The sequence below is a fragment of the Oncorhynchus mykiss genome, chromosome 31, assembly GCF_013265735.2.
Source record: "Oncorhynchus mykiss isolate Arlee chromosome 31, USDA_OmykA_1.1, whole genome shotgun sequence".
NCBI lineage: Eukaryota > Metazoa > Chordata > Actinopteri > Salmoniformes > Salmonidae > Oncorhynchus > Oncorhynchus mykiss.
Window position 1 is genome coordinate 40,755,647 of NC_050571.1, and position 25,988 is coordinate 40,781,634.

The following is a 25,988-nucleotide window of genomic DNA, read 5'->3' on the forward strand; positions in this document are numbered from 1 at the left end:
GCTTGTGTACGGCTGCTCGGCCATGGAAACCCGTTTCATGAAGCTCCCGACTAACAGTTATTGTGCTGAAGTTGCCTCCAAATGCAGTTTGGAATGAGATGTTTGACTTTTTGGTGCATTTTTTGGGTAAGCCTGGCTTCCCTTGGCATCCATGAATACACTGCAGTTTTTTAGTCATTTAGCTCTCTGAACTGAAGGGCCTGGCTGTGTGTATCCTCATGGACCTGCTTACTGTGCCTGTGATGTTCCACGGCTCAGCTCTCCAGAGGGGGGGTGTATGTGTGAGTGATGAAGTAGGAGCATGGCACACACGGGCAGTGTATCATCTGTGTTTGCCCATGTAACTGAGAGCGAGAGCGTGTGTGTGTGTCCTGTGTAGGGGGGGGGTGTATGGCGTCCGGGGTGTGTACCTAGCCTAGCAGAGCGGTGCTTGTCAGCTCCCTCATATATTTTGTGTGTGTGACGAGGAAGGAGGGTGAGAGAGAAGTGCACTGCCAAGTGCTGACCTTGCAGTCTGACTCTGGCCAGAGGATCTAGTAACAGGCCCCAAGGTCTCCCAGGCATCCATTTCTTTCTTTCTCTCTCTTTCTCCTGCCTGCGTGCTTGCTCATATATGCTTGCTTGTTTTAACATCCTTGTGGGGACCAAAACATTTATTCCTGTTCAAAAACTTTTTTTTCCCCCCTTAAGCCCTAAAACTAAATCTAACCTCATTGTAACACTCTCCCTAATTGTTACCCTTCTGGATTTTCCCTCCGTTTGGCTGTTTTCATTCATTTGTCTGTTTCCCTGCCTAATAAACACGAGCCATGCAGTAAAATCCCTAATTTATATTCAGCTTCTTGGAAACCATTCTGTATCTAGCTCCCATAACAATGAGCACGGTTGTGTTCAGTAGGGCACAATGTCACACCATTTCTAAAACGGGAAATGAAAATGATTCGTCAAGGTTTTTGTGCCCAATGAACATAACCCAGTCAATGCGCTTATTTATTTATTTTATTCAGCTGGGAAAACCTACTGTATCTACTTCCAATAACAATGGAGTCTTTGTTGACTAAAAGCTTGCTTGTTAAAGATTGTGTTTTTATGTGAATTTAAGTGAAATGATCCTGTTCGTATCTGTACTTCAATACAAGCAGGCGAGCTAGGGACGCACACTTAATACATATTTGCCTCCTCATCAAAGTGCTGTGTAATGGATGACAGCTGCCACTATTCTCCCAAGAGATGTCTTCTGTCTGATGTCAAATTTTAAAGGCCTGGACTCAGGTGCGCGTACCGCCTCGTAGCCACTTTGGCAGCATTTTGGGTCTTACGGTTTCAGTCCCTTCCCAATTTGCAGATCAATGTGTATTACATCCCAAATGGTCAGAAGTAGTGCACTGTCGGGGATAGGGTGCTATTTGGGACACAACCAATGTATTGCAGTTGCTTGTTGGGCCCTTTTAGTATTGTGGAAAATCTGTTCCTTTTTCCTCTCTCTGTCGGAGGTCACTGGTGTAGTATTTCATGTTTCTGGAATCAAATTGTTATTACCTGATTAATTCAACACTTTGTTCTGCTCCACTGTGTTACAACTTTTTGTTGCTGATTCAACTTTTTTCTGACTAAGATCAGACCGTTTTCAATTCCAAACGCACATAAATTAAGATTGTCCTTAAGTTTACTAAACAATTGTGGTGTCTTAAGTTCATTATTCAGCTTTAATGTAATTTCATGCCACTAAAATGCACCTTTTACTGTAGGTTGGGATTATTTCTTATTGTTTTAAAGGGGTGTTTCCAGCCAGCACTTTGTCTTGTGGCCATAGCTGAAAGTCTCAAGCAAATATGTCAGGAGGATAACTGGGCACACGCATTGTGGAAAGTTCATGTAGAAATATACTATCTAGAACAAACATCTAGAACAAACATGAAGGAATCGTGTACTACTGAACGTGTTGAGATGACTGAATGAGATCACTGGGGCCTCTATTATGGAACTATTTCCTGTGGGCATCTGAAAGAGAGAAGCAGCTAATGTAATTTGTGGGCTCTCTGTTTCTCGCCAGTGCCCAAGAAAGAGTGAGTGAGACAGAGGGAGAAAGTTGTGGGCAGACATCCTTACAAAATATGTCAGTTTCACAGCTGTCCCACTGCAGATCTGCTAGCGCAGCATTACGGTACACAATTCAATGGTATTGTGATTTCACTTCCGCTCTCCGACGGACGGCTAACGCCGACGTAAAGTTAAGACTGGGTAGGAAGTACTTAGGCATGACATATCCCTCTGATGCTCAGGCACGGTGGTGTTGCTCAGCATGAGGACTACTAATATTTGAAGTCTGCAACATCTCTACTTTAGAGAGAGTTCCACTTGCGAAGTACATGATGGACCAGTTTCCCAGACACAGATTTAGCCTAGTCCTGGGTTAAAATGCATGCCCAATGGAGATAAATAGTTGTTTTGTCCAGGAGTGGGTGTAATCTATGTTCAGGAAATGGGGCAGATACAGTTGGAAGTTTACATACACTTAGGTTGGAGTCATTAAAATTAGTCTTTCAACCACTCCACAAATGTCTTGTTAACAAACTATGGTTTGGCAAGTCGGTTAGGACATCTACTTTGTTGCATGACACAAGTAATTTATCAGACAATTGTTTACAGACAGATTATTTCACTTATAATTCACTGTATTACAATTCCAGTGGGTCAGAAGTTTACATACACTAAATTGACTGTGCCTTTTTAAATAGCTTGGAAAATTCCAGAAAATGTGATGTCATGGCTTTAGAAGCTTCTGATAGGCTAATTTACATAATTTGAGTCAATTGGTGTACCTGTGGATGTATTTCAAGGTCTACCTTCAAACTCAGAGCCTCTTCGCTTTAAATCATGGGAAAATCAAAAGAAATCAGCCAAGACCTCAGAAAAACAATTGTAGACCTCCAAGTCTGGTTCATCCTTGGGAGCAATTTCCAAAAGCCTAAAGGTACCACGTTCGTCTGTACAAACAAGAGTACACATCTATAAACACCATGGGACCACGCAGCCGTCATACTGCTCAGGAAGGACACTCGTTCTGTCTCCTAGAGATGAATGTACTTTGGTGCGAAAAGTGCAAATCAAACCCAAAACAACAGCAAAGGACCTTGTGAAGATGCTGGAGGAAACGAGTATATAAGTATCTATATCCGCAGTAAAACTAGTCCTATATCGACATAACCTGAAACCATAACCTCCAAAACCGCCATTAAAAAAAGCCAGACTACGGTTTGCAACTGCACATGGGGACAAAGATCGTAATTTTTGGAGAAATGTCCTGATCTGATCTGGTCTGATGAAACAAAAATAGAACTGTTTGGCCATAATGACCATCATTATGTTTCGAGGACAAAGAGGGAGGCTTGCAAGTCGAACACTATCCCAAACGTGAAGCACGGGGGTGGCAGCATCATGTTGTGGGGGTGCTTTGCTGCAGGGAGGGACTGGTTCACTTCACAAAATACATGGCATCATAAGGTAGGAAAATGATGTGGATATATTGAAGCAACATCTCAAGACATCAGTCAGGAAGTTAAAGCTTGGTCGCAAATGGGTCTTCCAAGTGGACAATGACCCCAGGCATACTTCCAAATTTGTGGCAAAATGGCTTAAGAACAACAAACGTCAAGCTATTAGTGGCCATCACAAAGCCCTGCTCTCAATCCCGTAGAACATTTATGGGAAGAACTGAAAAAGTGTGTGCGAGAAAGGAGGCCTACAAACCTGACTCAGTCACACCAGCTCTGTCATGAGGAATGGGCCAAAAATCACCAACTTATTGTGGGAACCTTGTGGAAGGCTACCCGAAACGTTTGACAAGTTAAGCAATTTAAAGGCAATTCTACCAAATACTAATTGAGTGTATGTAAACTTCTGACCCACTTTGAATGTGATGAAAGAAATAAAGCTGAAATGAATAATTCTCTCTACTATTATTCTGACATTTCACATTCTTTAAAATAAAGTAGTGATCCTAACTGACCTAAGACAGGGAATTTTTACTAGGATTAAATGTCAGGAAATGTATTTGGCTAAGGCGTATGTAAACGTCCAACTTTGATAATTGAGCCCGTTTCATCGACACCTCAACACGAAGGGAACAGTTCTTGTTACTTAACGAGTCCTGTACATATCCTCTCCCGTGTGTGTGTGTGTGTGTGTGTGTGAAGTTCAATGGTTCAAAGTCTAGATTAGAGAGCCCTCATGCAAATGTCCCTTCCCCTCCAGTAGTTAAGTTGGAAGTGAACTTCTCACTCTGCATCAGTTAGCTATTCTAATTGGTACCAGGTAAGGGTGGTGCCTTTGCATTGCAAACATTTCCAGGGGTGATATGTTATCTCTGCTTCCAAGAATTGGCTGTTACAAGCTCAGCCTCATGTGTTAGGAAAGTGTGCGATACCTTTTACAGGGTCCATAGCATGCATGATGGGCTCTTGGTCCAATTCTAAAGGGATAGAGCAGCGAAATTACAGATTTAGATACCGGTATCTTAAATGAATTGTGTTGCTCAATGACTCGATTCATTCAAATGTATGTATTAGAGGCATTTGGAACGTCGCACTATCGCAAGAATCAAGGATTTTAGATATTTTTGGGGTCCCAGTGAGGGAGAGAACAAACAAAAAAATGTATTAAGAGAATATATTAAGAATTACATTAAATAATCTTGAGATATTTCCCAGAGGCAAATAATACTGAACTCCAAATCTGATCATGAGTGTTGAGTCTGAACGTGAGTTGACTACGCTGTTGACGTAATAAATATACATGGCCATGCTTAAATTTGACTGGTTTATCGCATCGTTTAAAAAAAAAACTAGGAAAAATAACCACTAGAGCCCGGCCGATATGGGATTTTTGGATCTGGTTTTTAGAGTGGAAATATTTACCGATGACCGTTATATCTGTCGATTTTATTATTCTAGCTGGAATGGGGGAACTATGGATTGTGCTTAAAACAGCCGTACAAAGATAAGCAGACATGTGAGGAAAGAACATTTTAATGTAAGCACCACAAAACACATTCGGAGCGCCAGAAATATTTTTTTCTTTTTTGAAAAACTGTTACTCCAGTGAAAGGAGGATAAACCGCATCGATTCCAGCAACAACAAAAAAAAGATGCTTGGGCTCTGAAGACTGAGCTGCCTCATGCTAGCCAGCTGGAAAAACAACAACAACGGGACACATTTTCAATGTTTTGGTGTTTTAATCAATAGTAGGGCTGTAGCCACTGAATTAGTTCACTCTCTTCTCCGACTCGTGTAGTTATGTTGGGGGGTTATGTCCGGTCTTTTTTTTTTTTTTTTGCTTTTCTCCACATTTTATATCTGTCCTTTTCGGTGGATTAAACGTTGATACAAATATTATCGGTTTATATCGGTCAACCGATAAGAGCCACCCAAAGCCAAATGTATGGCTCTGGTACCACCCTGGTTTTGGCTACTGGTAATGTCCAGGAATTCCAAGTGATGACAGTGTGACTAGAATGCACAACCAGTCATCAGTGCTGGAATTATACATAATTGACACTGCGAGAGGGCTGAGACCAAGCTTCCTTTTCCTGCCTCCCTCTCCGTTCTCTTAATTCACTTCCTGTCTGACTCTGCAGTAATTGAGCAAGCTCTAGGCAACTGTCTCAGGGCTTGAACCAGTGGAAATCTATATTGATTGTATGGATCTCTCCCTTATAATTTTTTTCCATTTAGTGTAGAAAAGGTAGCCTGATCCCAGATCTGTTTGTGCAGTCTTGTCAACTCATATGGTCGTTGTCAAGGCAAAGGAGTTGAACACACCGCAAAAACAGATCTGGAACCAGGTACTGGGGGAAACTTATCGGACCTGTCCTGCAAGTATGGCACCAGTTTGCAAACGTACCCGTCTAATCTACATAGTGCCTTTTGCTCTACTAAGAGTTAAAAGGAATACGTCCTGAAATCAAGTCAATTTGCATAATGTGAAAGGAACTGAAAGGAACATTGTTACCCTGTATTTTGTTGGCTCACTCTTGTACACTGTCCCCTTAACCTCTTCCTCCCTCTTACAGTATGTTTCCACTGTGGTGTAGGACAGTGTTTGAGTCAGCATAAAATGGCACCCAAACAAAAAGAGGAAATTGAACATTTTAAATGGGAACTGGAAATGACAGTCGGTGTCTTGGGGCTTACATCACTACAGCATTTGTACCAGACTGAGTTGGGAGAATGTTTGTTTTTGAACTAGAAAGAATCTTCTTGGATTGATAGTGTTTGGGGATTTTGTCAGGAGATCCAGTCTTTATACATCTGGATGCACTAGAAATCTGGTGTTTTGAAAAAATTATTTCCTTTATACATACCTCTTGCATAATCAAACCTATATCCTGTTACACCAGGGTTTCGCAAACTCGGTCCTCCCAACCTCAAGGTGTGCACATTTTTGTTTTTTGCTCTACCACTACACAGCTGATTTTTCAACTAATCATCAAGTAGTGTTATGGCAAAGAAACATAACGTGCCCTTTGGGGATCCCGAGGACCGAGTTTGGGAAACTCTGCATTACACCATTTTGCTCACGGGCACTGTGAAAAACACTCATGATGACTCATCACCCATGCGCTGTCTAACATGCAATACTCAGGATTTCTGCCCTGTCTGACCCCCTCTTCTTTCCAATGCTCCCTTCACAATGAATTCCATGTGGCATGTATAGCTCACAGGGTATTATAAATGTGCTGCTAATTCATTATGAAGAGGGAAATGTTACCATAATATATTACCCTTACATTATGGATGTGTGATCTCTTCGCATGGGGAAGGAGGAGAGAAGTGCAGCTTTTCTATTAATAGCTCAATGCAGTGGCCTGCGGCGCTTACCAAACTGCCGCAGCACTTTACAGACCACCTTCGCCCCCGTGAAGGGGAAAAAGGGCCTTTTTTAGAGGGGCATCCTGACTGCAGAATGGTATCCCTACTCTATTGTATGTTTACGGGTGCCAACTGGTTTTATGTTAATGCAGCACCCCCTCCCCTTACAGTGTGTGAGCATTCGGAAGAGTAAACACGGTCTCCGGGCTGTTGTTGATTCTTGAGCCGTAGCTGCAATGCGCGCGCGTGTGTGGCCCTAAGGGAAGGGTTGCAGACCAGACGGCCCTAACAGCACAGTTGCAACAGTGACCTTCTGAGCACGGCTCTACAAGAATGTGTACAGGCTTGTTTCTCAGTGCCGACTGTGCAGCGCTTTTGTTGACAATGATTGGACGCTAATACCCTCTTGTGTATAAGCAGAGGGATTCTTACACCCCCGATGAAGTTGTTATCTTCGCAGCCATATTGTTGTGCTGCCATAAAGGGAAAAATAGATTAGCTCCTGGGTCATGTAAATACATATTTTATATCAGATGAGGAGCATTAGTTTTGGTATGAAATTGTAATTTTCCACTAAATTCATGAGAATTTTGCATCAACATAACTAAACAGAATTATCACCATGGCATGAACTATCCTGCTTTAGCTTAATGTTTTATGGGTCAATTGCATTTAATCACTCAGTAAGGAGTATTATTAAGAGACAACATTGTGTGGTACATTGTTTGCTTGAATATTGCTATTAACCTATGGTCCTCTTATCACATCTGCAGATGCCCATACCTGGCAACCCACCTGTCCCCTGCCATCCCGGTCTTCGCTATTGTCCTCTTCCTCTTTGTCATGGCCATGCTGCTAAGGACCAGCTTCAGTGACCCGGGGGTGTTGCCGCGCGCCCTCCCCGAGGAGGCCACCTTCATTGAGATGGAAATTGGTGAGTAGTTGACCCATACCTGTGTCATCATAATAATAATTCACACCCATGCCTCCCTCATTCTTCCATAAGCCCTGTCTAGAAAATAAACCTTAGGTGAGGCTGAATTTGAACGGCGGGAGATTTTATTTATTTTTATTTATTGCAAAAACACTAGAAAATCAGTTCCAAGTGGTTGTCATTTTGGGAATCTGTCCCAAAGTATCCTTCCGCGTAATAGAGAGACATGTGATCGTATACGTAAGCAAGGTTTGACATGATTATGTTTTGGTCAAATATAATATCTGTTTGGGCTTCTTGCAATCAAATTGCAGTCTACAAAATATTCACAACTATGTTATTCTTCTGAATCTGGTTGATCAAATCAAAGTTTATTTGTCACGTGTGCCGAATACAACAGGTGTAGTAGACCTTACAGTGAAATGCTTACTTACAGGCTCTAACCAAAAGTGCAAAAAAAGGTATTAGGTGAACAATAGGTAGGTAAAGAAATAAAACAAAAGTACAAAGACTGGAAAATAACAGTAGCGAGGCTATAAAAGTAGCGAGGCTATAAAAGTAGCGAGGCTATAAAAGTAGCGATGCTATAAAAGTAGCGAGGCTACATACAGACACTGGTTAGTCAGGCTGATGATCCCTGCCCTAGTCCAACCCCCCTAAATGTTTATATTCGAAACCTAAACTGGATCAACGTAGTGTGACACTTCTGTAGTTCTGAAAGAGTTCCATCTAGCTATCTAGCTAATTGGAGAACAAGGTGGAGCTACTATCATGCTGCCCATTCCGATCTAATCCTTTGTTGTACATGAAATGCCTAAGGGTTAAAGGCTAGCGAGGTCACTTCCGGATATGGAACAAATGTCACCGGGTGGCCGGGGGAGGACTGTGAATTAGGAATCAAGCGAGGTCTAAAGCCTTCTAGGTGCATGAATAAAGTGTGTGTGTCAAGCAGCAGTGTGTGTCAAGCAGCAATGTGGAGACTAGAGGTCGATCGATTAATCGGAATGGCCGATTAATTAGTGGCGATTAAATAGTGCCGATTTCAAGTTTTCACAACAATAGGTAATCTGCATTTTTGGACATCGATTGTGACCGATTACATTGCACTCCATGAGGAGACTGTGTGGCAGGCTGACTACCTGTTATGCGAGTGCAGCAAGGAGCCAAGGTAAGTTGCTAGCTAGCATTAAACGTTATCTTGTAAAAAACAATCAATCTTAACATGATCACTAGTTAACTACACATGGTTGATGATATTACTAGTTTATCTAGCTTGTGCATGTTAATTTGTCATTGAATCACAGCCTACGGGTGATTTTAACAAGCGCATTCGTGAAAAAAGCACCGTCTTGCACCAATGTGTACCAAACCATAAACATCAATGCCTTTCTTAAAGTCAAAACACAAGTATATATTTTTAAACCTGCATATTTAGTTAATATTGCCTGCTGACATTAATTATTTTTAATGAGGGAAATTGTCACTTCTTGCTTTCTGTGCAAGTGGAGTCAGGGTATATGCAGCAGTTTGGGCCGCCTGGCTCGTTGCGAACTGTTTGAAGGCCATTTTTTCCTAACAAAGACCGTAATTCATTTCCCAGAATTGTACATAATTATGACATAACATTGAAGTTTGTGCAATGTAACAGCAATATTTAGATTTATGGATGCCACCCATTAGATAAAATACGGAATGGTTCCGTATTTTACTGAACGAATAATAATTTTGTTTTCGAAATGATAGTTTCCGGATTTGACCATATTAATGACCTTAGGCTCGTATTTCTGTGTGTTATATTATAATTAAGTATATGATTTGATAGAGCAGTCTGACTGTGCGGTGGTAGGCAGCAGTAGATTTGTAAGCATTCATTCAAACAGCACTTTCGTGCATTTGCCAGCAGCTCTTCGCTGTGCTTCAAGCATTGCGCCGTTTATGACTTCAAGCCTATCAACTCCCGAGATTAGGCTGGCAATACTAAAGTACCTATTAGAACATCCAATAGTCAAGGGTATATGAAATACAAATGGTATAGAGAAATAGTCCTATATTAACTACAACCTAAAACTTCTTACCTGGGAATATTGACGATTCATGTTAAAAGGAACCACCAGCTTTCATATGTTCTGAGCAAGGAACTTAAACATTAGCTTTTTTACATGGCACATATTGCACTTTTACTTTCTTCTCCAACACTTTGTTTTTGCATTATTTAAACCAAATTGAACATGTTTCATTATTTATTTGAGACTAAATTGATTTTATTGCTATATTAAGTTAAAATACGTGTTCATTCAGTATTGTTGTAATTGTCGTCATTATATATAAATCGACCGATTTTAATCGGTATCGTCTTTTTTTTTGTCCTCCAATAATCGGTATCGGCGTTGAAAAATCAGTCGGTCGACATCTAGTAGAGACCAGAGCTTCAGCCTGTTGTTTTAATTCGTGTTTGTTATGCTTTATATCGCTAAAGGTTCATCATCCATGCTGTTCTGAGCTCATCCCCTAGTCAGATTTCTTTTCTCCAATCTGAAGTGTACTGTTTCAAGCCTTGACGTAGTTTGAATTCATTGGTTTGGCCCTACAGCGAAGCATTGTGACGTTCTCATTATCTAAACAACATTAGCATAGGCACTAATTATGAAGGCACAACCAAATAGGAATATTTTGCAGACAATCTTCCTATGTTACTTTGTATAACCTAGCCAGATGTGGGTCTGAATGAACTTGCTGCACATGCATGTAATGGCTTTTGTTTTGATTACCTGACCACTCCCTAGTGGACTATCCACAATTTTTTCCATTATTTCAGCCAGCTTCTCTTTTCTATCTCTTGGGGAAAAAGCCTGTCTGCTCTGCAATAGCCATGCCACAGCCCAACCCTCCCTCCCTCTCTAGCTGTTCAGTGTGCAGCCTCTCTGTCTGGGCGGTGAAGATTCACATTGCCCTCCATGTGTCCCTATTCTCTCTCGTTACGGTCTAGAGGCGTGGGTGGGGGGGACTGGTAAGAGGTCCTCTCCAGATGACAGAACAAGGCTGTAAATGATTGCCGCTGCTGCAGGTTGTCCACTGGAAGTGCCTGGGCTGGCAGCACTCCCTTTGTCACGGCTTTGACTCGAGCGTTCCAGAAAACACTGAGATGCATGCTAACGGCTTTTGGGCAAACATGCTATTGCCTATTGGGACGATATGCTCCCTTTGTGACTGCTCTGACACAGGCCTTCCAGTCTGACTCCATAGAGATACATGCTAATGGTTTTTTAGCTAACATGTTAGCCCAACTTACTGTTGGGCTAACATGCTATTTACTGTTGGGCTAACATGCTAATGAATTTGGGATAACGTTCTCATGTTTGGGCTAACAATGGCCGCAATGGCACTACTTAGAACAGCACGGCCGTTCAGTTTGTGACATTACCTTGTTTAGCAGATGGAGTATGTTGAGGCACAGATTGCTTTGTTGGTGTGCATCGATCCTTCCCTGATAACAGATTTTTCTCTCCTCCCAAACGCGTCTTCCTCAGTGTAAACTAGCACAGAGCCCACACGCATACCACACCTTCGCATAAAATGACAAATGCCAAATGCCAAAAATAAGTCACATCCTCATCAAGCTGTTCAAACGTGTTTGTACGAGAAAAAGAAACCATCAACTTCAATTCAGCTTGCCTTTTTAATTAACAAATCAAATCTTATTTGTCACATGCGCCGAATACAACAGGTGTAGACTTGTGTAGACTACAACAGGTGTAGAATTTTGGACACAATAAAATGAGGCTATGTTTTCATGCACACTAATAATAATATTAAACGGATTATGGCAGTAGGCAGAGAAAGGAAATCGTCATGTAAAACCCTTACCCTGTTTATCTTAAAATTGAAGTAAGCATACGCTGATTTAAAACACCTGGTTTTCTGAGCAATCTTTTGAATTATTAGGACATGTAAACAGCTTAATCACCGTTCCAGTCGTATATTTGATCTGCACGTGTGCCAGCAGTGGTAGCCTCTATCTTATGTGCGAGTGAAGTGGGTTCAGAAAAACTGAAAGAATGCATCTTGGAAATAGTTTTCACATCCAAAATGTACAGTGCCTTGCGAAAGTATTCGGCCCCCTTGAACTTTGCGACCTTTTGCCACGTTTCAGGCTTCAAACATAAAGATATAAAGCTGTATTTTTTTTATGAAGAATCAACAACAAGTGGGACACAATCATGAAGTGGAACAACATTTATTGGATATTTCAAACTTTTTTAACATTTCAAAAACTGAAAAATTGGGCGTGCAAAATTATTCAGCCCCTTTACTTTCAGTGCAGCAAACTCTCTCCAGAAGTTCAGTGAGGATCTCTGAATGATCCAATGTTGACCTAAATGACTAATGATGATAAATACAATCCACCTGTGTGTAATCAAGTCTCCGTATAAATGCACCTGCACTGTGATAGTCTCCGAGGTCCGTTAAAAGCGCAGAGAGCATCATGAAGAACAAGGAACACACCAGGCAGGTCCGAGATACTGTTGTGAAGAAGTTTAAAGCCGGATTTGGATACAAAAATATTTCCCAAGCTTTAAACATCCCAAGGAGCACTGTGCAAGCAATAATATTGAAATGGAAGGAGTATCAGACCACTGCAAATCTACCAAGACCTGGCCGTCCCTCTAAACTTTCAGCTCATACAAGGAGAAGACTGATCAGAGATGCAGCCAAGAGGCCCATGATCACTCTGGATGAACTGCAGAGATCTACAGCTGAGGTGGGAGACTCTGTCCATAGGACAACAATCAGTCGTATATTGCACAAATCTGGCCTTTATGGAAGAGTGGCAAGAAGAAAGCCATTTCTTAAAGATATCCATAAAAAGTGTCGTTTAAAGTTTGCCACAAGCCACCTGGGAGACACACCAAACATGTGGAAGAAGGTGCTCTGGTCAGATGAAACCAAAATTCAACTTTTTGGCAACAATGCAGAACGTTATGTTTGGCGTAAAAGCAACAGCTCATCACCCTGAACACACCATCCCCACTGTCAAACATGGTGGTGGCAGCATCATGGTTTGGGCCTGCTTTTCTTCAGCAGGGACAGGGAAGATGGTTAAAATTGATGGGAAGATGTATGGAGCCAAATACAGGACCATTCTGGAAGAAAACCTGATGGAGTCTGCAAAAGACCTGAGACTGGGACGGAGATTTGTCTTCCAACAAGACAATGATCCAAAACATAAAGCAAAATCTACAATGGAATGGTCCATAATAAACATATCCAGGTGTTAGAATGGCCAAGTCAAAGTCCAGACCTGAATCCAATCGAGAATCTGTGGAAAGAACTGAAAACTGCTGTTCACAAATGCTCTCCATCCAACCTCACTGAGCTCGAGCTGTTTTGCAAGGAGGAATGGGAAAAAATGTCAGTCTCTCGATGTGCAAAACTGATAGAGACATACCCCAAGCGACTTACAGCTGTAATCGCAGCAAAAGGTGGCGCTACAAAGTATTAACTTAAGGGGGCTGAATAATTTTGCACGCCCAATTTTTCAGTTTTTGATTTGTTAAAAAGTTTGAAATATCCAATAAATGTCGTTCCACTTCATGATTGTGTCCCACTTGTTGATTCTTCACAAAAAAATACAGTTTTATATCTTTATGTTTGAAGCCTGAAATGTGGCAAAAGGTCGCAAAGTTCAAGGGGGCCGAATACTTTCGCAAGGCACTGTACATGTCCGAACTCCGAGTCAAATAACTTGGCAATAATATGGTCACTGTAGTAGAACGTTTATTTTCTTCTGTGATTTTCTGCATTTATCAAAAGTCCCGTCAAGTTGTCTGATTTTGATGTGTCCATGTAAACAGGATTATTAGGGGAAATTGTTCATCTTCCAAAGCATGTAAATATTTTAAACTATTGCGTTAATCTGACTATCCACCATAATCGTATTATTGTGTGCATGTAACTGTGCTCACTGAGTGTACAAAACATTAGGAACGCCTTCCTAATATTGAGTTGCACCCCCTTTTACCCTCAGAACAGCCTCTTTTGTTGAGGAATGGCCTCTACAAGCTTTTCGAAAGCATTCCACAGGGACGCTGGCCCATGTTGACTCCAATGCTTCCCATAGTTGTCAAGTTGGCTGGATGTCCTTTGACCATTATTGTGACACACTGTTGAGCGTGAAAAACCTGGCAGTATTGCAGTTCTTGACACACTCAAACCGGTGTCCCTGGCACATACTACCATAGCCCGTTCAAAGGCGCTTAAATATTTTGTCATGCCCATTCACCCTCTGAATGGCACAAATATACACAATCGATGTCTCCTCCCCTTCATCTACACTGATGTGAAGTGGATTTAACAGGTGACATCAATAAGGGATCATAGCTTTCAACTGGATTCACATGGTCAGTCTGTCATGGAAAGAACAGGTGTTCCTAATGTTTTGTACACTCAGTGTACAAGGATTACTGGTACCGGATACGAGGTAGTTGAGGAAATATGTACATGTAGGTAGGGGTAAAAGTGACTAGTCAATCAGGATGGATAACAGAGTAGCAGCAGTTTGTATGTGGTGTCAATATACGTGTGTGGTGTCAATATACGTGTGTGTTGGAGTGTGTGGGCAGAATCCAGTGAGTGTGCATAAAAAGGGGGTCAATGCTTGCGCTCCAGTACCACTGTAGCAGAGTGGCTTGGGTGGCTGTAGTCTTTGACAATTTTTAGGGCCTTCCTCTGACACTGTCTAGTATTGAGGTCCTGGATGTCAGGGACTGTCCCCAGTGATGTACTGGGCTGTACAGTTGGATGCCAAGCAGTTTCCATACCAAGCGGTGATGCAGATAGGCAAGATGCTCTCAATGGTGCAGCTGTAGAACTTGAAGAGGATCTGAGGGCCCATGCCAAATCTCTTCAGCCTCTTTAGGGGGAAAGAGCCCTCTGCCCTTCTTTTCCTGTAGTCCACGATCCGCTCCTTTGTCTTGCTCATGTTGTGAGAGAGGTTGTTGTCCTGGTGCCACACTGCCAGATCTCTGACCTCCCTATAGGCGGTCTCGTCGTTGTCGGTGATCAGGCCTACCATCGTGTCATCGGCAAGCTTTTTTTATAATGATGGCGTTAGAGTCGTGCGCGACAACGCTGTCGTGGATGAACAGGGACTATGCACACACCCCTGAGGGGCCCACGTGTTGAGGGTCAGCGTGGCGGGTGTGTTGTTGCCTACCCTCACCACCTAGGAGCAGTCCATGAGGAAGTATAGGGTCCAGTTGCAGAGGGAGGTGTTCAGTCCCAGGGTCCTTAATTTAATGATGAGCTTGGAAATCACTGTGGTGTTGAACACTGAGCTTTAGTCCATGAACAGCATTCTCACAAAGGTGTTCCTTTTGTCCAGGTGGGAAAGGTCAGTGTGGAGTGCAATAGAGATTGCGTCACCCCCCCCCCCCCCCCCCCCCCCCCCCCCCCTCCCCCCAGAATGTGTGCGGTTTTAATGTGCCATCTTTCGCTAGTGTGGCAGGTGGTGGCATTTGTGATGGAACGTGGGGGTGTGTTAGTGGGAGGCAGATGGGCACGGATGTTTTGAGCCCAACGACGTGTATAAAACCCTGTATGACTGACAGGTGGCGCTGTAAGATGACTACACCCCACTGTGTAGCCATCTTGGTGGTACTCCTCCATTGTAAAATAAAAAATTGATTTTGGAAGCTGTCAATGCATTTTTATGTCTACATTTGTTTTTGTTTTTCTCATGTTTATTCTATTACAGACACCTTAATGTATACTTCTAAATTAAATTATGTGAGCAAAAATAAATACAAATGTGCCTTTATAAACTATTCACACCCTGTGAGTTTTTCCACATTTTGTTGTTAAAGTGGGATTCAAATTATTTTGACATTTTTTGTCAACGATCTACACAAAATACTCTAATATCAAAGTGGAGGAAAATGTTGTACATTTGTAAAAATATTATGTTAAATAAACCACTAATATACAGTATTTAGGCTTGCCATAACAAAGGGGTTGAATACTTATTGACTCGAGACATTTCATATTTTTATTTGAAATACATTTTTAGAAATGTATAAAAACATTGACATTGTGGGTATTATATGTAGGCCAATGACAAAAAAGTATATTAAATCCATTTTAAATTTAGGCTGTAACACCAAAAAATGTGGTTGTGAATACAGTGAAGGCACTGTTTATATACAATACATTTTTGGAGAGTACTAATGTTACTGTCCCCACTACAACAATAAAATACTTAAAGACATGTAATTTTGTCCTTGAAACATTTAATTGAAATACTGTAGAATTCCATAGAGGACTGTGCCATGTGGGGCAGCAGTCTAAGGCACCGCATCTCAGTGCTACAGGTCACTACAGACCCTGGTTCGATTCCGGGTTGTATCACAACCGGCCGTGATTGGGAGTCCTATAGGGCAGCACACAGCTGCGGTGCTGTCACTTGGCCCATTTAGTGGCTAGTTCCTAGAGGAATGCTTACAGTATAAGATCCTCCTGAAATACTTAATGAAATTGGGCCGATGAAGACCGGCTTTTCCCAAGGGACTGCTGGTGTAACCGATGTGAAATGGCTAGCTAGTTAGCGGGGTGCACGCTAATAGCATTTCAATCGGTGAGACCTTGAAGTAGTTGTGCCCCGGGCCACGGCTTTTGTTGAGCGCTGGGTAACGATGCTTCGAGAGTGGCAGTTGTCGGTTTGTGCAGAGTTCGAGCCCTGGTAGGGGCGAGGAGAGGGACGGAAGCTATACCGTTACACTAGCTAGCTACATTAATCCACAAAGCAATGGTTTAAGTAGAAAGTGGTTTTGATTCACATGTGATTCGATTTATTAAAAGCCTGGTGTTTCTTTAAGTGTTTGTTCACTAAGTGAAGAAGACATTTGACCTGCCATCTTGTGTGTTGTACACTATTGATTTGGCCTGTTCAGTGTTGACTTTTTTTTCATCAATGGCGGTAGCAAAATCCTTAATATATCCTGCTTTAACCATGCAAAGACTGTTATGAGGTGGTATGGCCTCAATGCTTTCGAACTGTAAATGTTCGATTTTGGGTCAAGTTGTGCTGTCTTCACCTGTCCTAGCAGGTATTCCTACTGGCAGTATTCAGTCATGTTATTCCCTTTATTCAAATGAACCATACAGGAAAGGTTCAACCATTTTGAATGTTTTATAATGTTATATTTTCTGATTTGATCTATCGATTCCCTGGATCATTTCATGTTTTCATGTGTATCTGAGTGGACGTAGCAACGTGATAAAGTCGCTCAGACTGGATGTTAACAGGAATACGACTTTTAGATCGGAAACGTCTATTAAATGTCAGATTTCAGTACTGGCCCGATTTTTCATAACTCTGGAGGATGTCTTCTCTCGAATGAGCAATTTATCATATTTTTGTGATATTCTTACCTCAATACATTTTTTTATTTAACGTAGGGTATAGAATATTTTTCCTATTTTTCTCTTTTAGTCTAGTGACTTGCATGGTGCCTTTGCCCAGAGATATTATAGAAAGGAGATGGGAATCCAATGAACAGAGGAAGGTGTTACACCCCACCAGGCATGACTGACAAATCGCGTTCCCGTTGTCATGCTGCGTCTCGCAAGTTCATTATTTCACATCGCACATCTGTTTTATACTTATTGTTGACAAAATTCATGTTAATGTTGGGGTTTTGAGCTAGCGCCTAATAGACTCACATTGAAGGGGGAGAGCTCCTTGTCCCAGAATCGTCCAGAATGCACCAAACGGCCCATTGACGTAGCATGACAACGTTTTCCCATCTCCTCAAAAGTATATAAATTATGCCGTTGAGCATGTTCGACTCCACTCTGAGGCACATCGATATTCAGGTTGAACACGGTGAGATTGTCGACTCCTAAATTGATTAGTCCAGTTTGTTTAGGCGATGTTAGTTAACCAGCCATGTTACATGCGGATATTGTCTTTGGTGTTATTGGCTAGCCAGCCAGCCCATAGAGAGAGCATTGCAACAGATTCCCACAGCTATTTCCCATGTTGCTACCAACGTCATAACCCCACAATGAAACATTTGTTCACAAAAAACAAGTGGTATTTAACACTGTAAATTCTAAAGGAAGAAGTGGATTTTTCCTTTTAAGCGATTCATGTTACTGTAAACAGGACTACATACCCTGGCACAACAAGACCCATCGTCCCAAGTCCAGGTTAATACGTTTTTTAAAAAAAATAACAGTCCTGCTATGCTTAAACATCATGGTAAATAACTGACTGGTGTGTGTGTGTGGAACCTTGGGCTGAAGCGACATTCTCAAGGTTCGACGATTCACATTTGTGTGTGCTTCCAAAAGCCCTTAATTTTTAACCGCCGTTGTGGCTCTAAACTCACGGCCTCACTGTGTAGATATTAAACCCGATTGGAAGCTCGATTTCCACCAGCTTTGAATACAATACTTTGAAGTGTGGCGATGGAGCTAGCAACAGGCAATGCAATAGAATTGATGCTCTACTATATGATTATGTGTGTGGTAGAGGCACTCTGGGTCAATTGTTTGAATTCTGGTTAAGTCTGGTATATTTAGTTGACTTAAGGTAATTTGCCTGTGGTCGATCTATGACTTCTAACTTGTAAAATGCGGATTATCATCCATGATTAAGACATGTCTGAAGCCAAATTATAATTATTCTTGATTTAAAGGCAATTTAGGCTTAACCTGCGTGTGAACTTGCCCTACACAGTATGAACATGAATAGATATGACTCCATTTGTTAACTGAGTATAATCCCAAATGGCCACCTTTTTTGTTGTCTCAGAGGCGGCTAATGGGAACGTCCCGGCTGGGCAGCGGCCTCCACCTCGGATCCGCAACGTCCAAATCAACGGGCAGATCGTCAAACTGAAGTATTGCCACACCTGCAAGATCTTCCGACCGCCTCGCGCCTCACACTGCAGTATCTGTGACAACTGTGTGGGTAAGAGAGAGCACTCTTCTCCCTTCAGTCAATTCATCTTGTTCTTATCATGAAAGAAGACTCAGTCTGAAAATAACATTTTCAATTCATTCAGAGACTGGGTATTGTGTGAAAACTAGCTGCTTTTTTTTTATCAGCGTGTGAAGGACACATTCTGCTGATGCAAGTTTTTATTTGTTTGCCCAAGCCTTGAACTTACCTACATTTATTTGTCAGTGTTTTAGAACATTTTTATTGGAAATAGTTTGAATCTAAAGCTCTATTGATAATTTCCATATCCGGAGATGGGACATTCTATAGCTGAATGGGTTTCCAGTGGGGATTTGGAATGCTGGCATGGAATGCTGGCATATTCATTCTCCCCAGATCTCTACAAAACACTCTTTGGAATGTTTCTTGAGGATAGTTTTTCATGTGTGTGCATGAACATATCAAGCTTTGCAGAATAACAGTATTTTGGCTAGTCTTGATTGAACCATGCATTTGGTCTTTAAACATCAGTTATTGTGTATGACCCCCCCCAAATCCGTGTGCTGTGTCATGCTGGTCACACACAACCAGCATGACACAGCAGCCTGGGACAGCCAGCCAGCCTCCTTATGGCTCAGGACCCTTCACTCTGCAGTAAGGGATCAATATGATCAATGAATCAATAAAGGCTGTGGGTTTAATGATCATCTGTCTTTGCACAGGAGTTGGACAAAACAAAAGACGTGACCTTTCTTCAATGCAATCAAGTCTGTTGCGGTATTGTAGTGATTAAAATCATAGATTTTTCACACATTTGAGTAAAACTAGTGGGTGTGGTTAATAGCTGGAAGGAAGGTGTTTTCCATGAACCTGTCGTACAATATTTAGTAGTTGATTATACACACTGGGCTCCTTTCTATATGCAGTACATCAACAAATCATATTTATGGTTTTTCCTCATTCCAGATATGCTTCAATGCAGAAGTGCCCCACCTGCATGCTGCCATCATATATGTTTTAATGTGTACGTGTTGTCTGCCACAGGGAGAAAAGTGTAAAGCTGTCTGACCCTGGATAGCTTCACTCTGGCTCTGGTCCTAGTGTAATGAAGAAACAGGGGTCACTATATTTAGATCAGAGAAAAAGGCATTATAGGGAAATGGCTCTTATTTCCTGTCAACTGCGTGCTTGTGTTTGAGGGATTGGGACCTATTGTAAGCAGAGGACATTGGCAAATAGCTACTTTACCTTTGTTGAACTTGGTTGTTATTGTCAGAATGAGTTTTCAATGACTACCCAGCTAAATCATTTTTTAATTTAATTTATTCTCATTTTTGTTCAACCTTTAACCAGCAGAACTTTCGGGGTCTATCCAACGCACTCATTGACACCTCCACAAGTTAAATTGAACTTAGTTTATTTTTGTGTGTGTGTTGAACTGTACATTTTGATCCTGTGGCCACAGAACCTCTTCCCTCTCCTCTCCATCTTTGACCGCCTCCCGCTCCTCTTTTCCACAGATCGTTTTGACCATCACTGCCCCTGGGTGGGCAACTGTGTGGGCAAGAGGAACTACCGCTACTTCTACCTGTTCACTCTGTCCCTGTCCCTGCTTACCATCTACATCTTCACCTTCGCCATCGTACACGTGGTGATGCGTGAGTGCTGTTGTTCCTTCATAGTTTCGCTACATAGGTGTCAGTCGAGACCAGAGCAGAATAGAATAACAAAAGCAAATGTAGATTCAGGTCAGTTTCAGACCATGGCAGTACTTTAAGGCTGTGTTTACAGATTTGGGCGATTCACAGGTGTGCGGGGGAAACCGTGACTCTTGACAGTTGAGAGAGTGTATTCGATCGGGAAGGGTCAGTGAGAGAGTGAGGGATGCGGACTAAATATGATGAAAAAGAGACCTAGTTCAGCTGAGGCTTGACTGGAGCGTGAAGTGACATGCAACAGTAACTGCCTGGATGACCCACTCACTCACACACTTCCCTTTGATCTGTTCCTATACGTGGGACTTTACAGGACAGCGAGATGGCAGGGAAAAGCAGAGGGCATTTACAGTCAGGATAATTGGCTCCAGGCTTGTGATCTTAATTCAAGCCACAGCCTGCGCACTGTCAATGTTATCCCTAATTTGAATGAATAGTTTTGTTTTTTTAATGGTCGCGTGAGTGAGGGGAATATGTAAGTGTACGTCTTGGCACTTATTAGGTGTGTGTGTGTGTTTCACCGTGCCTTTTGGAAAGTATTCAGACCCCTTGACTTTTTCACATTTTGTTTCGTTATTCTAAAATGAAATAAATAAAAAATAAATCCTAAGCAATATTACACTCAATACCCCATAATGACAAAGCAAAAACAGGTTTTTTAGACATTTTTGCTAATTTATAAAAAATGAAAAAATCCTTTTCATAACTATTCAGACCCTTTGCTATGAGACTTGAAATTGAGCTTCGGTCCATCCGGTTTTCAATGATCATCCTTGAGATGTTTCTACAACTTGTTTTGGAGTCCAACTGTGGTAAATTCAATTGATTGGACATGATGTGGAAAGGCACACACCTGTCTATATAAGGTCCCACATTTGACAGTGCATGTCAGAGAACAGATCTTGGGAAGGGTATCAAAATGTTTCTGCAGCATTGAAGGTCCCCAAGAACGCAATGGCCTCCATTCTTAAATTGAAGAAAATCGGAACCATCAAGACTCTTCCTAGAGCTGGCCGCCCGGCCAAACTGAGCAATCGGGGGAGAAGGACCTTGGTCAGGGAGGTGATCAAGAAATCAATGGTAACTCTGCCAGAGCTCCGGAGTTCCACTGTGGAGATGGGAGAACCTTCCAGAAGCACAACGATCTCTGCAGGTTTCCACCAATTAGGCCTTTATGGTAAAGTGGCCAGACGGAAGACACTCCTCAGTGAAAGGCACATGACAGCAGACTTGGAGTTTGGCAAAAGGCACCTAAAGATTCTCAGACCATGAGAAACAAGATGCTCTGGTCTGATGAAACCAAGATTGAACTCTTTGGCCTGATTACCAAGCGTCACGTCAGGAGGAAACCTGTCACCATCCCTACTGTGCAGCATGTTGGTGGCAGCATCATGCTGTGTGGATGTTTTTCAGCGGCAGGTACTGGGAGACTAGTCAGGATCGAGGCAAAGATGAAAGGAGTAAAGTACATAGAGATCCTTGATGAAAACCGGCTCCTGAGCACTCAGGACCTCAGACTGGGGAGAAGGTTTACCTTCCAACAGGACAACGACCCTAAGCACTCACCCTAAGCACTCAGCTAAGAACAAATCCCTGAATGTCTGAGTGGCCCTGCCAGAGACTTGAACCTGATCGAATATCTCTGGAGAGACCTGAAAATAGCTGTGCAGCGACGCTCCCCATCGAGCCTGACAGAGCTTGAGAGGATCTGCAGAGAAGATTGGGAGAAACTCCCCAAATACAGGTGTGCCAAGCTTGTAATCTCAGACCCAAAAGACTTGAGGCTGTAATCGCTGCAAAAGGTGCTTCAAAAAGTACTGAGTAAAATGTCTAATTTTAATAAATTAGCAAAAATGCCTAAACAGATTTTTGTCATTATGGAGTATTGTGTGTAGATTTATGGGGTGGAAAAAACTAACAATTTTAATCAATTTGAAAATAAGGCTAACTATCACAGTGGAAAAAGTCAAGGGTCTGAATACTTTCCGAATGCACTGTATATGCTCCACAGAACATTCTTTAACTATGTGCTCCTCTCTACAGGCTCGGTGGACTCTGGGTTTGTGAAGACACTACAAGAGACACCTGGAACATATCCTTTCAGTTCCACATAAATCTACAGTTCACAATACCATCTGGTTATTGACCCATAGGGCCACTGTGGTTTACTTTTTAAACCTAAAAGAATAAGACATTCATAATAATCGTAAGATAGACAAGTTTGAGTCAAATCATGTTATATGAAGTTATAAAATGAATCATCCCTGGGGCATTTAACATAAAATTATCTAAATCAGTAGTGATTGCAGTAACCGCATGTTCGACAAAGACCTATCCTTGACCTGTGGACTTAGCGCTTGTAGTACTGTTACTGTTTCTGTCCTGTTTCTTTAACCCCTTTCTACTGTGCTGGAAGTGTTGGTGTGCTTCTTCACCTTGTGGTCAGTAGTGGGACTGACAGGCTTCCATTCTTATCTTATCTCCCTCAACCAGACCACCAATGAGGATGTGAGTATATCTATTCTCTACCATTCACTACTCCTATTACAGGGGCTGTGTCTCAACAGTTTAAACTGTCTGCCTCTCCTCTTTTTATCCAGCACGGGTGATTATGGAGATGAGGAAGGAAGGATGTTTTAGATTATTGACACAGCTGGTAGTCTCAGAAATCATGAGGGATTCTCTTGGTAACTTCGAAAAGGGAAAAATAAATCCAGGAAGGGTCCTCCTCAGACAACTCTCCCAACAAATCATGAGATTTGGTAGGCGGGGCTTAAAATGCAGACAGGAATTGTGCATATGAAAAAGTCTTACCATAGCTTGTAGGCAGACATGACAGAACGTTGCAATTTGAAGCCAAAGTTTGCAGGCCAAACCTTTGCAGTAGTTTTTATTCAAGGTTGACACAAACTAGCCACTTGCGAAATGCACTTATTCAAAATATTCTAGATGCTATTTTGTGTCTGAGGGGTGTTTACACTAGGGCAACAAGCGGATTAGGCAGTGACGTAAGAAAGCCGGACGTCCCACCTTTCCTCTATGCTAAACTGATGTTGTCTAAGTACAGGCGTGCCTGCTGGAACATTGGCACGTTGTAGGAGGCAACTCGTCTAATGTAGCGACTACACAGTCGGGACTCGAGTTAAAGTTTTTACATTACCACAGATCTGGGATCAGATTAACGCTATCCCTAATCCTAACCATAACCATAATGCAATAAGACCTGACCCTGTGTCAGTTGATAGGAGCTGCTTCACTCCAGGGTTCTGTTTTAAATGCTCAAAGTGGAGTGCTAACATGGCATGGCTGGAAAGATAAATATACACTCAGGGTGGGTGATGTAAACACTCAAGTTCTCCAGTCAGCTATCACCTTGGCAACCACACACCCTTTTTTTTTCTTTGTAGCCTTGGTGGGGGGGGGGGGGGGGGGGCTAGAATTCAATCAAATAGACCATGGCAATATTTACTCTGCCTTTGTTTTCAAATGCAGGCAAAGACTTCTTATTCTGATGAATGCAAGGCTTGTGAGGGAAGTCTACCTTTACTGGTCGTAGGTTTTTATACAGTACCCAAGACCGGTGTGATTTCATGACCATGGTGGGGACAAAGCTTTACTGCCTGACTATGGCATTGCAGAAGTGATTTAATTCTAATTTCAAGTTTGATTAATAACTACATAGCAGTCTTAGACACTCACATCCATTGGCATTACATAAACAATAAATCATCAACAAGTTTACAAAAGCCTATTGAATAGTGAGGACAATTCCATGGTAACATAATGACAAAACCATGAAACAAAAGTTTAACAAACCGTACAAGTCTATATGCAGAAGGACTACTTTCATTCCATTTCCAATGAAAATGGTACAAAAACACATTTTACTTGAACAACTGTGCAGATGTACATTTCTGTAACAGAATGATGGTAAAAAAAAAAAACATTTTAAAAGCCCTTCATTTGTGACCAAGTTTTCGAAAAAAAACTCAGTTAACTATCTCTCATCTGAATTCAATTTCAAACATGTCTGCAAAAATAATGGCTATGATATGACACCTTGAGTTTGGTAAGTGAAGTGGATTAACACCTGATAACAGAATGACTGTAGCCGAATAGGTCCTGATTTGTACTACACAGAAATGCATCGTGATGGATATGTGATGCGTTTGTTGATGTGTCCTGTATAGGTACACAAAGGTAGAAAAATGTCATTTCCTCCTTTGCATGTTTGGGTATATTTCCACACATTAGTTATTGAAGGTAATTGTATCGTTTTGTACAGTCAGTGTATATCTGAGGTCTAACCTCCTGAAAGAACCGGTCTAGTATATTTCTGAACACCCTGTGGAATTTCTGTTTCCATTACATTCACCAGCAGGTAGGGTTTCAAAGGGACGGTATATTACTGGAAACCTCCTAAGTTTACCAGTAAACAACCAGAATTTTGGTAACTTATGTGTTTTGAGGGAATTTTATCAATGACATCTAGTGGCCTTTTTGGGTACTTCAGGTTATCACAGCAGTCTGTAATTATCTCTGTCCCCCTGTGTGGCCTTATCACCTGTAAAATATATAAAATAAGAGGACTTTAAAATAAAAATATATATATAACAAAGCTGTAAAACATCATCCTAAATATAAACCGTAAACATAGTAAAAACTATTGATGTCTAATATGAGGGTTTCAGCATGAAATCTTCTTTTTTTTTTACACACATTTATTTTATTTTGTCAATAGGCCATGTTGAAAAATGTTTTGGTGCCAATCTGGTTGCAGTTGTGAAAAAATTCAATAGCTAGAAGAGTTGCAGAGTTCATTGAAATGAATGCAATTGTTGATTAGATGCTTTTTGTCATTAATTACGCAATTTTCTCTTGAACCATAGAAACTCCTGGACAATATGTGCGCTACATGACCAAAAGTATGTGGACACCGCCTCCACTTTCTGGGAAGGCTTTCCGCTAGATGTTGGAAAATTGCTGTGGGGACTTGATCTTACGCTTGTGTGTGGCTGCTCGGGTCATGGAAACCCATTTCATGAACCTCCCGACAAAGTTATTGTGCTGATGTTGCAGTTTGGAACTCCGTAGTAAGTGTTTCAACTGAGGATAACTATTTTTATGCACTTCGGCACTCGGGGGGGGGGGGGGGGTCCTGTTCTGTGAGTTTGTGTGGCCTACCACTTCGTGGCTGACCGACCCGTTGTTGCTCTCACAGTTGACTGGGGCAGCTCTAGCAGGGCAAAAATTTGTCGAACTGACTTGTTGGAAAGGTGGCATCCTATGAAGTTGCCCCGTTGAAAGTCACTGAGGTCTTCAGTAAGGCCATTCTACTGACAATGTTCGTCTATGGAGATTGCATGGCGATGTGCTCAATTTTATAAAACTGTCAGAAACAGGTGTGGCTGAAATAGCCGAATCCACTCATTTTGAAAGGGTGTCTACATACTTTTGTATGTATTTTGTGTGCGTTTGTCTTGTTTTTGTTCAAGTATAAATTACTAAATTACTGATTACCTGTTAA

The 25,988-nt window shown here is 41.7% G+C and overlaps 1 protein-coding gene across 1 annotated transcript in view; it reads left to right on the plus strand.

Annotated features, from left to right (window-relative positions):
- LOC110505160 (zinc finger DHHC-type palmitoyltransferase 9) overlaps positions 1 to 25,988 on the plus strand; it is a 49,112-nt gene that overhangs the window by 15,157 nt on the left and 7,967 nt on the right. The window contains exons 2-6 of the mRNA XM_021584184.2: positions 7,644 to 7,804; positions 18,618 to 18,776; positions 20,267 to 20,404; positions 22,505 to 22,553; positions 22,867 to 22,969. Of these exons, the coding sequence (XP_021439859.2) occupies positions 7,644 to 7,804; positions 18,618 to 18,776; positions 20,267 to 20,404; positions 22,505 to 22,553; positions 22,867 to 22,969 (610 nt within the window). The remainder of the gene's footprint in view (positions 1 to 7,643; positions 7,805 to 18,617; positions 18,777 to 20,266; positions 20,405 to 22,504; positions 22,554 to 22,866; positions 22,970 to 25,988) is intronic.